We start from the raw sequence: 15,209 nt of genomic DNA, 5'->3' as shown, positions 1-15,209 counted from the left end.
TACTACTACTACTTCTACTACTACTACTACTACTACTACTACTACTACTACTACTACTACTACTACTACTACTACTACTACATATGACTACTACTCCTACCACTTCTACTACTACTGCTACAACTACTGCTACTGCTGCCACTGCTACTATTATTGCTACTTCTACTGCTACTACTTTTTCTGAGCACTGCAACAACTTCTATTACCTTTGACTACTTCTTCTATTACTGCTTATACTTTGTTCACAACTTTTAATACTACTTCTGCTGTTGCAAAATAAACAATTTACCAGGATGCTGCATGCTGTGTTAATACACAAATGTACTGTCTATCGTCTTTGAGAGAGTATACAGTCACTAAACTTTTGTCCTTGAAAGGGAATTTTCTAACTCTGTCACTGCAATCACTCATGCAGTTGTCCTGATTTGCAAAATATTGTTCTCGCAAAATGTATGGCGCATAAGACAGTATATTGTTTTGAAGGATTCTGATCTATTTCTTTTCGCCCACACACACACACGCATTTACGTCACCCTCAACTGGACAAGGCCACATAGAGTAGCCATTTGTCTTGTCTTGTCTTATTAGTGTGTGTTATATCGCTATTGAAGAAGCAAGACAACAGGGAAGAAGTTGCAGTTAGGGGGAATGGGGTCGATTAGTTGTCGTCACATCAAGGTCCTTTAGGTCTGTTAGGACAGTCTAAGGCTGGGGGAGCACCTGGCACTTTGAGGATGTGGTGTTCTTAGTCACAATCCTAGAATGAGGACATTTCTGTAAAAATCCCCATAGGCATTCTAAGTAATCTACTATATTCACTGTAGTGCATTAGGAGTACTCCACCATGTGCTTCACTGTGAAGTGAGTACTTTACTTAAATTTGGGAAGCTTCTTTTTTGTTTTTTAGTTGAAGGGGGAAGTTTCCCCAAGCATAGATGTAGATTCAATCACGTAGCGTTAGTAAAACATTTGGGACATGTTTAGGGAGATTAGACTCTCTGTTTAAAAGTTCTTTCATTCTCTTTTTAAGTTTTAGGTAGGTGAAACTGATCAAGGTAGAAACAACCAAGAGTCATTTTATTGTTATTGTAATGATGTTGATATCATGACTTTGAAGCATGATTGAAAATAGACTCTTGCATACTTTAAATTCCCTGTGGTTCTAATCCAAACTACATGCTGCATCCAATTGATTCTATCCCCACTTCCAGCTGGGGACCAGATGATGATGGTAAGACGGTGGATGGGCCTCACACACTGGCCAAGGCTGCCTTACAGCACGGCGTCACCTACGGCCGGAGGGGGCGGGGCAACATCTTTGTGGTTGCCAGCGGCAACGGTGGCAAGAACGGAGACAACTGCAACTACGACGGCTATGCAAATTCTATGTACACGGTGACCATAGGTGAGTCAAGTAAAGTCGAGTAGTCTGAATGAGAAGAGAGTGTAGAAAAATGGATGCGTGACAATTTTGCTCAAATTTTTGTCCTTTTTAAAGAAAGTGGACCAGTAATTCAACGGGAATACTCTAAATCCCGTGATCAAGTGAAGTTCTGAATTTATGTAATATAAAAGGAAGAACTGGAGTGAATGGGGAGATATTATAGGAAGTTAATGCAGAAATCTCAATGGAATCTGTAGATAGTGAGGCTCTGCTTGGCTGTGCTTGATAGACTCATCGTGTGAAATCCATACAGAGTTGCAACGCATTTTGAACTTTACTTACATAGGAAACTGTGCTTGTACTGTAGCATCACTGCTAAGAGTTGGGTTGTTGAAGGCCACAATAGCCCTGTGGCAGTTCATGTAGTCAATCATATGCTGCCATGTTCAGCTATAGGCTGAGTAGTGACCCCCTGTAGCTTTGGCAGAAGTCCAGCCAAAGAGGCCAAATGTTGGGAAACCACAGAGGGTGTGTGAATGTCAATCATGTAGGAAACAAACAGGGAAAAAAAACCACAACAACAAACCATCTGAATGATATAATCCCTCAGTTAACCGATTGAGGACAGGCTGATTTTGCTACAACACTCATATCCCATAGATGCCTGCCCGAATATCATATGAACTTGTCTTCAGTGGGTTGATTATTTTTTTCTCCTGTTGAAAGTATTCATTTCTCTTACGATTCAAAGTCTGCTAGAAAATTCAAAGTCTGTGTCAGGAATATTAATTGTTCTCTCAACTTTTTAATCTGCCATATGTTAGTTCCCGTATCCATCTGCCTACGTGCTTAACTTGTAGTCTGTTTGTCTGTTTGTCTGTGTGTTTGTCTGTGATACCAGGTGCCGTAGACGAGAAGGGTCAGATGCCATTCTATGCCGAGGAATGCGCCTCCCTCTTTGCTGTCACCTTCAGCAGCGGTTCCAGACCCCAGAGGAACATTGTAAGCCCCACTCTCCTCCCCCTCCTATTACCCCTACCCCTCCTATTACCCCTACCCCCTCCTATTACCACTACCCCTTCCTATTACCCCTACCTCCTATTACCCCCCCCCCCATTACCCCCCCCCCCCCCCATTAGCCCTACCCCCTCGTATTACCCCTACTCCCTCCTATTACCCCTACACCCTCCTATTACCCCTACCCCTCCTATTACCTCTACCCCCCTATTACCTCTACCCCCTCCTATTACCCCTACCCCCTCCTATTGTCCCTACCCCCTCCTATTAGCCCTACCCCCTTGTATTATCCCTACCCCCTACTATTACCCCTACCCCCTAACCCCATCACTCAAACTGGTATAAAGATGGTGATAACATCATTGACAGTTGAGGATGAAAGAAGAGTGTTTCCCTTCACCCTTTTCTACCTGCTCAAGAATGTGTTATGCCTCCCACCGAATCCTTATAAATGTATCACAACATTTGAGAACTTGGCAATTATGTCATACTTAATATGAAGGGCACAGGTGAACCTTGGGTTACCTGTGTGTGGTGTGTGGAATTCCAAAGACCCAGTGTCACAAGACGCCACAAGACAAACATCCTTTTTGTGTCTTCGGCTCTAATTCACCATGACAATGTAAACAGTTTCCCACCAAAGTTGTGAACACCCTGTCACTCCATGATGATTAAAGTACTCTTAAGTTTGATGAGGGAGCAGTAGAGCTGAGAAAAGACACAATGAGCCACCCTTCCTTCCGTACTTCTTGCCAAGTACAGAGGCACATGGCAGGTATACATTGAGTTCATTAGAGTTTTTTTGCTTGTCTCCTAAAATAGATCCTGAAAGTTTCACAATGGATGTGCTGTCTGACTGAAGGTCCAGTGTTGATAGGAAATAATTGACTATCCTGTCCCCCCCCCCCACCACCACCATCCCCATGGAGAATGAATGACTCTTGTTTTGATTCTGCAGGTGACCACTGATTGGACACTGGGGTCCGGAACGGGCTGCACCACTACGCACACGGGGACGTCTGCGGCGGCACCGCTGGCAGCAGGGATGATTGCCCTGATGCTAGAAGCCAAGCCCTGTCTCTCTTGGAGGGATATTCAGCACATCATAGTCTATACTGCATCTAAGGTGAGTGAGGGTCTCAATACTGTATACGGCATATATTAATGAGTCTAAATTTTCGCGAATCAGGACTTCCCGACGATTTCGCAAGTGGTTAAATTCGCGATCGTGGAGTACTGTACTGAACGGAGAAATGTTTACGTTTGTGTCACATTCATATTGGGGATCAAAGACAATATTTTCATGTGTCTTGTATTTCGGGACTAGCACCTGACTGATGAAATTCGCAAAAATTAAAACCTCGCAAAATTCGGCATAATACAATTATACGGTGTATTATTGATATCATCTGACGTGGGGGTGGGGTAGTGGAAGGCCTAACTTTTTCTTTGGGGGGGGGGGGGCAGGATAAAAGAACAAGAAGATGGGATTCTGAGGTGGCTGACTGTATATAGAATTTAATAGAGAGTGTGTGTCATAATCAATGATGATAATATTAGAACAATGATGATGCTGATGATGATAGTAGTACTGATAGTATTGATTAATCCTGAAAGTAATAATATCTCCATTTATAGAGTGCTCGTGTGCAAATTGGTTTCACGGCGCTCTACAAAGGGAAATAATGAATGTCGTGTGAGAGGATTTCAATACTGCACCTGTGAGGGTTTGGGGAAGGGGGTAAGGAAGTAGATGTAGAGACAATTAGTTGGAGAGCAGAGGACACTATGGGGTAGAAATTGGGGAGGGTAAATTCTGAATTTGAAATGCTGGTGGGGGTGTGTAGGAGAGAAGAGTAAGCTATGAGACAGGGTGGTACACTATTGGTGAAATTTTTCGCATCTTTTTTCTTTTTCATTTTTTTTTTTCAGTATCATTACTAACATAAAACATTTATTAGGTTTGCTATTGAATGAGGTATGCTGTGAATGAGATTGCATAGACTTTGTATTGTCTTGAAGGACTAACTCTTCAATTTTTTTTTTTTTTCATTCTGTGGATAATTTGAATCTTGTTAGCTTTAAAACACTGCATGTAGGCACCCTATAATACTTTTCAGATTTTCAGTTGAAATCTTGAAAGAGTGTGTAGATGGCAGTCAATAATGCAGATACAGACTGACTGACTTTTTTTACTGTCGTGACATGCGGTCACCTCCCGCAGATTGACGAGAAGAAAGGGGAGTGGACGATGAATGCGGCAGGGTTCCATCACAGTCACAAGCATGGCTTTGGGGTGCTGAAGGCCTGGCGACTGGTCAACGCGGCAAAGGTCTGGCCTTCCGTCCCCTGGCTGACCTCACTTATCACCCCCACCCTCAAAGTGCAGCAGAAAATCCCACCTTCCAGGGACTCTGGTCTCCTCACCGTCGAGTATGAAGGTAAGAGGAGACCTGGAATCAACAGAGTCTCAAAAGCAAACCAAAGCAAACCAAACGATGCCTTACCGTGCCACTTTATGCCAGATTTTGAGCGTTCGAGTGCTCTGTTGAGAAAGCAAACCTCATGAGTTAGTTTGGATTCGAGTCAGAGGGGTTCGCACTTTTTGTAGCAATGGGGTCAGGCACCTGGCGCACTCACTCTATGTACATATGTCCCTATTATAACAAAGAGAATCAACTCTTTGAATTATGACGTAGTGCATTTTATGCGCATTCTTTTCACACCAACTTCTAGGTAGGTAGTGGTAAACTTTTGGAGCACATAGCAAAGTGGTCCACGTTTGGCTCAGTTTGGTATGGTATGGTACACTTTGGGAGTATTCGAGCCATCCTCTGTTGTGAGTATAGTGTGATATTGTATGCTTTAGGGAGCACTAAAAAACACCCAGAGAGCGTGTCCTGTAACTGCTATTCACAGCATTTTAGGTAACTCTACAGACCAGTGCACATCCGTTTCCATTTAATGTGCAATGTTTGGATGCATGTTCAGCCTATCACTCCCCATTAATGAAGAATTATAGGGGCAAAACAGATGGTGGATAGAAGCCATGTCCAGGGGCCTGTTTCATAAAGATTGAACGTAAGTTACTATCAATCGCAAATTGTGTTTCATGACCAACCTTGCATTGATCGCAGGTAACGCTCAATCTACTGACAGTTACGCTTGATTTTTCTTGAAATTTTAGAGTGTCTTTATGAAACAGGATTTGGGCTCAAAATTGAACTTACGCTCAATTCACTAAGTTGCACTTAATAAAACGAGCGCAAGATCAATCACAAGTCTTTATGAAACAAGTGACAGTGGTACGATACACACTGAGCAGCAGTTGGCAGAGATGATAGGGAGGAAGAGGAGGTCTGCCACAGTTTGGAGTCTCAAAAACTGCACAGGAGGTAAACAATGAGTAAGGGTCAGAAACTTTTGAGGTCAAACCAAGGAGAACAGAATTATATAGTGCAGAAAATAATAAAACAGAGCAAAGGATATGAAAGTGAAACATAATCCACGGACTCATTTATGTTGAGAGTACAAATGCATATTTTTGCTCCATTTGCACTCCCATGGTGTGATCTGTTAGTGTTGTTTCGCTTGCTTGTTGACACAGTGATCATTTGTAAATAGTGCATACGTGACAGTGAGCCAAGAACAATTGTACTCATCATGAGCTAGCATACTTTTATGAAGAGGAACGTTTTTTAAGCACAAGTGAGAGCTGTTCTGAAATTTCCTTGCACTTTGTTAGAAAAGTGAATGCTGAATGCCTCCCAGTTTATCTTGGCCAGTGTGATCCTTATTGAAAGTCTTAGGTGTTTCTTTAAGGTCGAGCAATTAAATCCAATTAGGCAGCTCTCGGATCCGAGGAAAATGCGCTAATTGAAGACGGCACGATTTCACATGTATTTCTTTAGCTTTCAGTTTCTTGCCAATTTTTGCGTATTCATTCAGAGGCGGGGGCAATTTGGCAAGTAACCAATTCCGTGCCCATCTAAATTGGCTGTACCCATTTTCCAGATCATTGTGCATTGTTCATGACCCCCAAGCCACGAATTGATGAAAAAAAAAAATAAAGAGAGAGAGTGCATTAAAAGATATGGCTTAAATTAGCCAGCTGTGTGAGGTAAATCCCTGGTCAAGGAATTCTTAGCGTGTGAGGTCTGCCAAGATCAATTAGTTTGAAGCTGGGCAGGCCTTGGGTAGTGTGAATGTGACAATGAATGAGACTCAGTATTAGATACTCTGCCAACTTGGATGGATCGCTATATCAAATATTTATATAGCTCTGTCCCCAGGGGTATCTTTGCAGACAATGATTGTTTTTTTGCCTCAGGCACTAAGGAAAGAAATGCAGCAAAAAATTTTTCTTTCAGCTCATCCACAGCCTAATCCATGTAGTCAGAAAACCTGTGACCAGTTGAATGAATGGTGGATGATCATGTGACATGGTCATGTGTCATGTGACCAGGACTCCTTCCTTTGTACACTTGTAAGCTATCATGTGTGTTTGTGAATGTTTGTGTTTGTTTTTAATGTTATAGGGAATAAATTATCTTACCCTTGCCTCTGAGTATGTTGTTTCTGATGTCGGTTAAGTGAAGTTCTGACAAAATGTGTTTAATACACAAACAAGACAAGCTGTACTTATGCAGCGATACAAAATTATGTGAGCAGGACAGTTATTGGAAGATGCCATTGTGTCCTAGTTTTATTGGTTTTACTGGAATCCCATAGCCGCCTTATAATTATATCAAATGTATATTTGTAGGTGCAGTGAGTAAACGTTTCTTTCAAGCATATGTATGAAGCATTCTCTTTAACCAATTTTTTCTCTCAAAATTAACAAATTAACTTGTCCAAAGGGAACATTGGCATTTAGGATGTATTTCTGTACTAAATTGCATAAAATCTAAAGGTTACCTTACCATTCCAGTTAGCTTTAGTGGCAGTGCCATGTTTGTGTAAGCAAATTTTCAGCCACTTCTGGTATTCATTCAAAAGACAAACTTGGAGCATTTTACCTCTCTGGAAAGCAGAACTCTAGCTAACTAATTTCTGAACATTATGGCAAATAAGAGTAATGTTCTATCACATGGGGCCGTCACATGCAAAATATAAAATATGGATATGAAAGCTATCATTCGTAGAAACGTCTGTCTCATTGAAACAAGATTTAAGAGCTGTAATGGTTTTTGTTTGTTTGTTTGTTTGTTTGTTGTTGTTGGGTTTTATTTTATTTTTTGTTGGGGGGGGGGGGACAAAACAAATAAGCTAGAGCATCTGTGATCAAGTTTGTATTCCTTTGTCAGTTTGGGTCAGCAAAATTTTCATTTGTGTGTATCACAACTGCTCGGGTCTCATGTCCTCCAAAATGAGAAATACACATGTAGAGTATGAAGAGAGTCCTGTAATAGATATTGAAATTTACTTGGCAATGCTGGACCAAGATAGAATTTTGCAGCGTAAGCGAATCATTTTGGCAGTGCACGGCGTCATTCATCATTCGTAATCGATTCCCACTCTGAAAGAAGAGTGGCCTCACTGTTGGCATAGTTGAAGGCGTGCCAGGATTTGAACTACTCCTGTAATTTCTCTCGACACATTCAAGTTGGCTTCAATACAACAACATCAACAACAAAAAAGGGGGTAAAGTTTCACGAAACTGCCAGAATGATAGCAATTAAGTTTTGTTCAAATCACATACGACATACGGAAGATATGGGATTGTAAAGTTCCACACGTTTCGGTGATATTGGTTCGTGAACCAAGTACATGCAAATTGACGAAAGTGATGATTTTTATCAGTGCACAAGCCTCCCATTGTACACAACAAATCTTCAACAAATTTCCTCTTTTTACCCACACCAATGAGGTTATGTTTTTGTTGGTGTTGGTTTGTTTGTTTGTCTGTCTGTCTGTCTACTTTGTAATAATGCATTCATGGTTGCACCAAGTAATTCTGTTGTCATCAGAGACAACTGTGATATTCCATAACATTTATGCCTATCACAGAGCTGCCAAGTCTCCCTGACTCTGCAGGAGTCTCCCTGGAAATGTCAAAATCTGTTCATGTCGGATTTGGGAATTATTCTTGCCCATTGAAATGCATAGTGTAATACACAGATATCTCCCTGATTGCTGTGTGGAATCTCCCTGATTTGGATGTTGGAATGTTGGCAGACATTCTATCTATTACTGTCTACCCAAATTCTATGAACCTTTATCCAACTGTTTTTGTTTGCTTTGACTCTCTTCCTTTAAAGGCATGGTATAGTATTGGTTCAGATGAGGAGTGGGCTTTCAACTTTTTGCGAGATACCAAGAAACCACTTATGAAATGGTACAGAGCATAACATTCTATGAGGCATTCAAAGTTCATGTGATGAAAATTAGTTTTGAAATGGCTGAGACATCCAAACACAAAGTGATCCTAATAAAAGGTGGGTCCCATCTTTTATTAGGATCACTCTGTTTTGGATATCTTAGCCATTTTTAAGCAAATTCCCATCAATTAAACGTTGAATTCCTCTTTGAATTACATGCTCTTTCATATTTAATACGGGGTTTCTCGTTATCTCACCAAAGTGTGTGCGTTTGTGTCACACAAACACACTGCTATACAAGTGTAGCTTCTGACCACACGTGCAATGAGAATGAAGGGTTTCTGGGACGAACAATGTACGAGGGCTTTCTATAGCTCAGTTGGTAGAGCACCGGGCTAGCAATCCAGAGGTCTCAGGTTTGAATCCAGATGGAATCCCATTTTCTTTGCTCACTTTTCCATTAACAAAAAAAAAATGTAAGAAACCTGAAGTTAGGTCTCAACCAAAACTAAACGATTCCTTTAAAGTCAGCTTAAAGATGTGATATTCTATTCCTTTAAAGTCAACTTGGACATGTGACGACATATTGCACTCCAAAGAGGACGTAAGAATGAGTTTTAATATGAGACAGGAAATGGGATGTTATGCTGCTGTGATTTTCTTCTAAAGATGATTAACCCATCGAGGACGAGTCCTGAGTATACTTGGGCAGGGGTCTATTGGAAATGCGTGTTGTAGCAAAATCAGTCCATCCTCAAAATCAAGTCCATGCCTTGGCCGCAACCTCTGGTTAAGTTTTCCTCAGTTTACAGTACCTGATGAGTACGTCACGCATTGCTCTGGGGTCTCTCTGTCGTCTGCTGTTGACGTTATGATTTTGTCAGCAATGGCAATGCTAATCTTGAATAGAGTTTTGAGACCATTAATGATTAAAATCATAACTATATTGCATGGTATACTTGCACTGCCAAGCACATATGAAATCATACTGAAACAAGCAACTGTCCTCAAATACTAATAGTCTTATTGAAGAAGACCCTAGATTCTAGATCATGAGGTCTGTGGTTTTATATTCCCTGACGGCAGCAGTTACTGTAAAACAAGATATTTTCGCGGCATTAAATTTTTGCGAATTGGAGCCAATGGCTTTCTTCGCGGCATGAAATATTTGTGCGTTGCCTCTAACATTCAATTCATATAGTGTAGACAAGAACTTTGGCATGCATTTTAATTTTGCGAATCTTGGCCCTCAAGAAAGTCGCAAAATTAAAATGCGTGCGAACATTCCTCGTTTTACAGTATGCCCTTTAGGTAAGGTTTTTAATACTCACTGCCTAGTCCTTCAGAGGTACATTGAAGCAATCGCTCTTAGGTAGCTTGCTGAATGAAATTTGAACAAACTTGCTGTTTGCAGGATTTTCTTTCTCCTATTATTTGTTCTGAGCTGAAATGAATGATTAAGATTTATGCACTGTCACAAAGAGTTGCCTAAAAGAATCCATATTCTCTCCTGTCTTTCACTCCAGTGACGAACTCCACGGCCAGGGCCCACGAACTCGCCACCCTGGAACACGTCCTGGTCACCGTATCCCTGGCCCACGCCATGCGCGGCAAGCTCCGCATCGAACTCGAATGTCCCAGCGGCACGCGCTCAGTTATTGGTGCCCGGCGGAAAAAGGACAAGTGAGTTTTTCACCAGTCCTGCTGCATATATTCAGCAAGTTTGTAGGAAATCAAATGTTGGTGTGCAGAAAGAGAAGATGCTACTCCTGTTGTATAAAGTGGCAAGAGGGTGTGAGAGCTTTCATGTATATCTATATATATATGTTGGGCCCCAACAACAAGCACCAGATGCTTCAAAGGGGTCCCGGCATCAATTTCCAAATATTTGCATGTATGTTTATACACATTGTTTTTGTTTTTACTGTGTACATAATGTACTTTTGATTTATTTTGTGCCGAATAAATTGAATTGAATTGAATTGAATCTATCAAGAAGTTAGATGATCTTCATCCCTTTGTTTTTCCTACATTTGAGTGGTGCGTTTGCCATGTACCTGAAGTAAGCATTTCAGATCACTATATTTCATGGATGACACAAGATTTGTACATATATGCACAAATAAGGGAAGAGAGAGAGAGAGGGGAGAGATTCATCTAAAATCCTCTAAAAGTGTATAAGTGTTCTTGAATGAACCCTCTCTGTTCCAGGGACTTTGTACAGTGTGTAGAATGCTATGAGGTTTTCATTGCCAGTCAGCACTCAGAGCACACAAAGGGGTTAAAGGGATGGTGTAGTGTTGGTGAAGGTGAGACTTTAGCATTTAACTTTTTTGCGAGATACTTAGAAACCACTGTATGATTCATCAAAAAGCGTACAATTCTGAGAGGAATTTAATGTTTATTTGATGAAAATCAATTTTGAAATGGCTGAAATATCCAAAAACAAAGTAAAACGAAGCAACCCTAATAAAAGGTGGGTCCCACCTTTTTTTATCATTAAAAAAAGAAAAAAAAAAAGGCCTTCAGATCTCAGCCCCATCTGAACCAAAACTGTACCACCCCTTTAAAGATGTTGAGTTTGTGAAAACGGTGCACTCATGAACTCCTCTGTAAAGTATGACAAGTCGCTCCTCTGAATCATTCCTCCCGCCTGCAGCTCCCGAGACGGGTTGCGCAACTGGACCTTCTCCACGGTGAGATGTTGGGGTGAGGAGGCCGTGGGCATCTGGCGGCTCAGCATCACCGACTTCAGTGAGTACTCAACAGTTGGCTTCCGTGGCAACCGCATCACTAGAGGGATTGCCATACTAGGGGTAGTGCATGATCTTGGGATGGGTAGAGTCTTGAAACAAGAGGAGTGGTATCGATGTCACATTACCGTAAAAGTGGAAATTTTCAGTGTGGAAATTTTCGCATATTTCCCGGACCAAAAACCAGCGTGCGATTAGAAGCATGCGAATATGTATAGTTGCTCTATGTACCATGATGTAATGTGTTGATTCTGCAGAGTTAAAAACACTTGAAATTCATCTTACTCCATCAAGCGCGAAACATTACTCGTGTGGAAATATTTTTTACAGTTGTGTTTTTCTTGTTAAGGTCAATCCCAGAGCCACCAGATATAGATTGTACCATTGAACCAGATATGAAACAAAAATAGATTATTGCAACTGATTGACGAATTGCCCTCACAAAAACAAAACAACCATCTCGACTGAAGAATGTCATGAATTTGAAATATAGATTAATGTTACCTCAGTCTCTGTGCTGACAGCCTCTGCTGACAGATTATGTCAGAGATTATATGAAGACAACGATGTCCATGTGTTGAGAATTGCTTCCCAGCCTTGTATTATAAGAATATAACCCATTTTACTTGACATCGCCCCCGCCTAGGCTCCAGTGGAGGTGGGGTCCTGGATGAATGGAGTCTGTCCCTCTATGGGTCCAACATGCAGCCAGAGGATGTGGCAGAGAGGAGAGCGTGAGTAGCCCCCGACAATGAATAGTCCCATGTATTGGATAATATGATGGCTCGACTGGAAGAGGTGTATTTTTAGCCTCACCTCAAGACACTGTCTTACTGATCATGTTTAATCCATGGTGAAGTCCATAGCCAAAGTCTTGATATGCATACCTTCAACAGATTAAAAATAAATGTGAGTTAAGTTGACAAAACAGAACACGTCAAAACAATGCAATCATCGATATTTCTAGAGTGTTCAGTGATTTATTATTTGAGGTGTCATTGTTGAACAGAGTGCCCTGGAAAGGAAGTAGAAAATTTTATCACTGAAAGAAAAGACCCCAAATGTACTAGACAGTGCTTGACTGGTGTGCATGATCACTCAGAATGTAGTCCCATCTGTGCATGTAGGCAATCATGTTTTGCTCAGAGAATTTGTGGTAGCACAGAAGAAAAGAATAATGCCTAAAGATTTCAAGAGTTTACAACAAATATAAGCTTTGATCCTGAACCCCCCCCCCCCCCCCATCAAGTGTTTAATGGTTTATATGGTCTTCAAACATTGTGCTTCAGTGCCTACCTTGGCTTAGGTTTGCTGTGACATGTTAAGATTTACATTTCTGTTGTTCTTAGTGATATGGGAGTTTGGCATATTAAAGAGCAAACGATGACAGTAGCCTAGATCATGGTGTCTCTTTGTTTCTACCCATTGCAGCATGGTAGCTGAGTCATACGGTGGAGAATTCCTGGACACCAATCTCACAGAGCCCTGCTCCTTCTACTGGGCCACACCCCTTGAGGAGGAGCCTTACCTCTCCCTGAAAACCATTAAGGTGAGTAGAACATCAATGTATCGCCCTGGAGACAGGATTTGTGGTGTTCTTTTGTGCAAGATTTTTTTTTTTTTTTTTTCATATTGGGTTTGCTCAATCCAAACCTAAAAGAAGTTAAAGCAACTAAACAGATATTTTGTGTTCACTTGTACTCCATTTATAAATTTTGTCAATGGCATAGGTATGTTACTGTATGCTTCTCAGCACTCAGTGCTGGCCTGGTGTTTCAGCACCATTCAATTTTTTAAAGAGTAGCATCAAGCACATCATAAAGATGTAAACATGAATGTTATGGTATCACCATTGTCATCAAGAGTAGTTGCAGTAAGTGCTAGTAGTAGTGATGGTAGAAAAAAGATTGGAGTTTTAGCATCACCATCATTTTCACCATATCATCACCATCATCCTCACCATCATCACCACCACCATCACCATCACCATCACCAACATCATCGTCATTATCATCACCACCATCATCACAATCATCATCATCATCATCATCATCGTCATTCATCATCATCGTCATCATCATCATCACCATCAGCTTTCATTATCATCATCATCACCATCATCATCATCATCACCACCATCACCACCATCACCATCACCATCATCACCACCACCATCAGTATGTTTGTCAGGTCACACCCATACATTTGTTTGCTGTGGCTTGAGTGTCATGCCTTACGATTTGTATTTGTAATCATTGCTTGCATGTCTCTCTGATTTCTCTCTCTCTCACTCTTCAGTTCCTGCTGATGATCAGCGGCTTCTCCACTATCCTAGCCCTCTACTACTCCCTGGAGCAGGCCTTCTGCACCGACGAAGAGAAGCAGAAGTTTGCCAACAAGCTGAGCAGCGGGGATGACCAGACTACTGGCGGTGGTGGAGGCAGCCAGACCGAGGAGGAGGATCGACTTCTGAGAGAGAGCATCTCGCTGGACGACCTGGCGACCGGCGAGCTGCGGGAAGTGACCGCAAGCGGGGGCCAAAGTTTGCCGGAGGAGGCCACCTACACGTGCGTGGTGCCGACGGGATGTATAAGGGTCCAGGAAGAGGGGCGCAATGAAGGGGATGTGGACAGAAAGGGGGGCAGTGGTGGTGGTGGTGATGATGGTTGTAGCGGTGTGGGTGGGTTGGGGTCTAATGTGCAATCGATTGTGTCTTCCCAAGGCGTGGCTACACCAGCCCAGGAGGGCTTGGTGATGACACAGCCCTCTGTTGTGTTGGGTCAATCAACAGACAGTTTGGACATCACTGGACCTCCCTTAGTCCCCGCAGTACTTGTTCGGGAGGTTCCCCAAACAACGAACAGCTCAAATGAGGGGCCTGTGCTCCAGACAAATGTACACATACGTGACGATAATATATATTCTTCTCAGCCATTGGTTGATTTGAAAGACGTGCCAATTGAACAGCCAATCAGCTTGTGTGATATGAATTCTGCATCTCTTCAAAACCCAGTATATTCCTACCATGCCGCTGTATTTCCACCCGCTTCTCCGTGGCCACCTTCAGAACAGATATCCTCATTGGATGGAAACATCGCTACAGAGCCCAGTGAGCCAACAAAATTGCCAGATTCATGTGAAGACGATCACACTGCTGTTGACCTTCTACATCTGTCAGACTCTCATCACATAGCAACAGCTAGTAGCCAATTCTCAACAATAGCATTTGACGATTTTGCTCTAATTAGCCCACCCGGGGATTCCCCGGAGGAGGTAATAAGGGACAAGCTAAACAGTCCTGGTGCAGTTGGTGTGAACTGCAACACACCAGCCACAAAAGCAGCAGAAAGTGACTCCACTGTGTGTAGCCAAGGGGAGAACATCGGTCATTCAATGCAGGGGGTATCAACCAGTGTCAGTCTTCACAGGGCCACGCCTCCTTTTCTAGCTCAAGAGTGATCCCAGCAGAATGCAGGAGCGTAGTCCTGTGTGTCTGTGTGTGTATGCCATGGACTAAAGTGAGCCCTCTGTACACACAGTTTGTAGGTCAGTGTGGCCACAAACTTGTGTCTTGTCAACTTGCAATGCTCACCCTTGATATTTACGCTCATGTCCCATTCAATCCTTTCTTTCTATGATGGATCCCTCGTAACCAATAGCAACCCGTCTGTCGCAAGCCCGGTCCAGTGGGCATGTGTTTGCATGATGGTTAGTTGGTTTGCTATCCTACAAGGG

The 15,209-nt window shown here is 42.2% G+C and overlaps 1 protein-coding gene across 1 annotated transcript in view; it reads left to right on the top strand.

The window, feature by feature from the left end:
* Window positions 1–14,933, top strand: part of LOC140229697 (proprotein convertase subtilisin/kexin type 7-like) — a 30,853-nt gene extending 15,920 nt beyond the window's left edge. The window contains exons 6-14 of the mRNA XM_072309938.1: window positions 1,212–1,405; window positions 2,286–2,386; window positions 3,360–3,527; window positions 4,626–4,842; window positions 10,248–10,404; window positions 11,381–11,475; window positions 12,121–12,208; window positions 12,906–13,023; window positions 13,773–14,933. Coding sequence (XP_072166039.1) covers window positions 1,212–1,405; window positions 2,286–2,386; window positions 3,360–3,527; window positions 4,626–4,842; window positions 10,248–10,404; window positions 11,381–11,475; window positions 12,121–12,208; window positions 12,906–13,023; window positions 13,773–14,933 — 2,299 coding nt within the window. The remainder of the gene's footprint in view (window positions 1–1,211; window positions 1,406–2,285; window positions 2,387–3,359; window positions 3,528–4,625; window positions 4,843–10,247; window positions 10,405–11,380; window positions 11,476–12,120; window positions 12,209–12,905; window positions 13,024–13,772) is intronic.
* The last annotated feature ends 276 nt before the right edge of the window (window positions 14,934–15,209 follow it).

The sequence above is a fragment of the Diadema setosum genome, chromosome 6 (assembly GCF_964275005.1).
Source record: "Diadema setosum chromosome 6, eeDiaSeto1, whole genome shotgun sequence".
Lineage (NCBI taxonomy): Eukaryota > Metazoa > Echinodermata > Echinoidea > Diadematoida > Diadematidae > Diadema > Diadema setosum.
The sequence above is the reverse complement of the archived record's forward strand: the minus strand, read 5'-3'. Positions and strand labels throughout refer to the sequence as shown.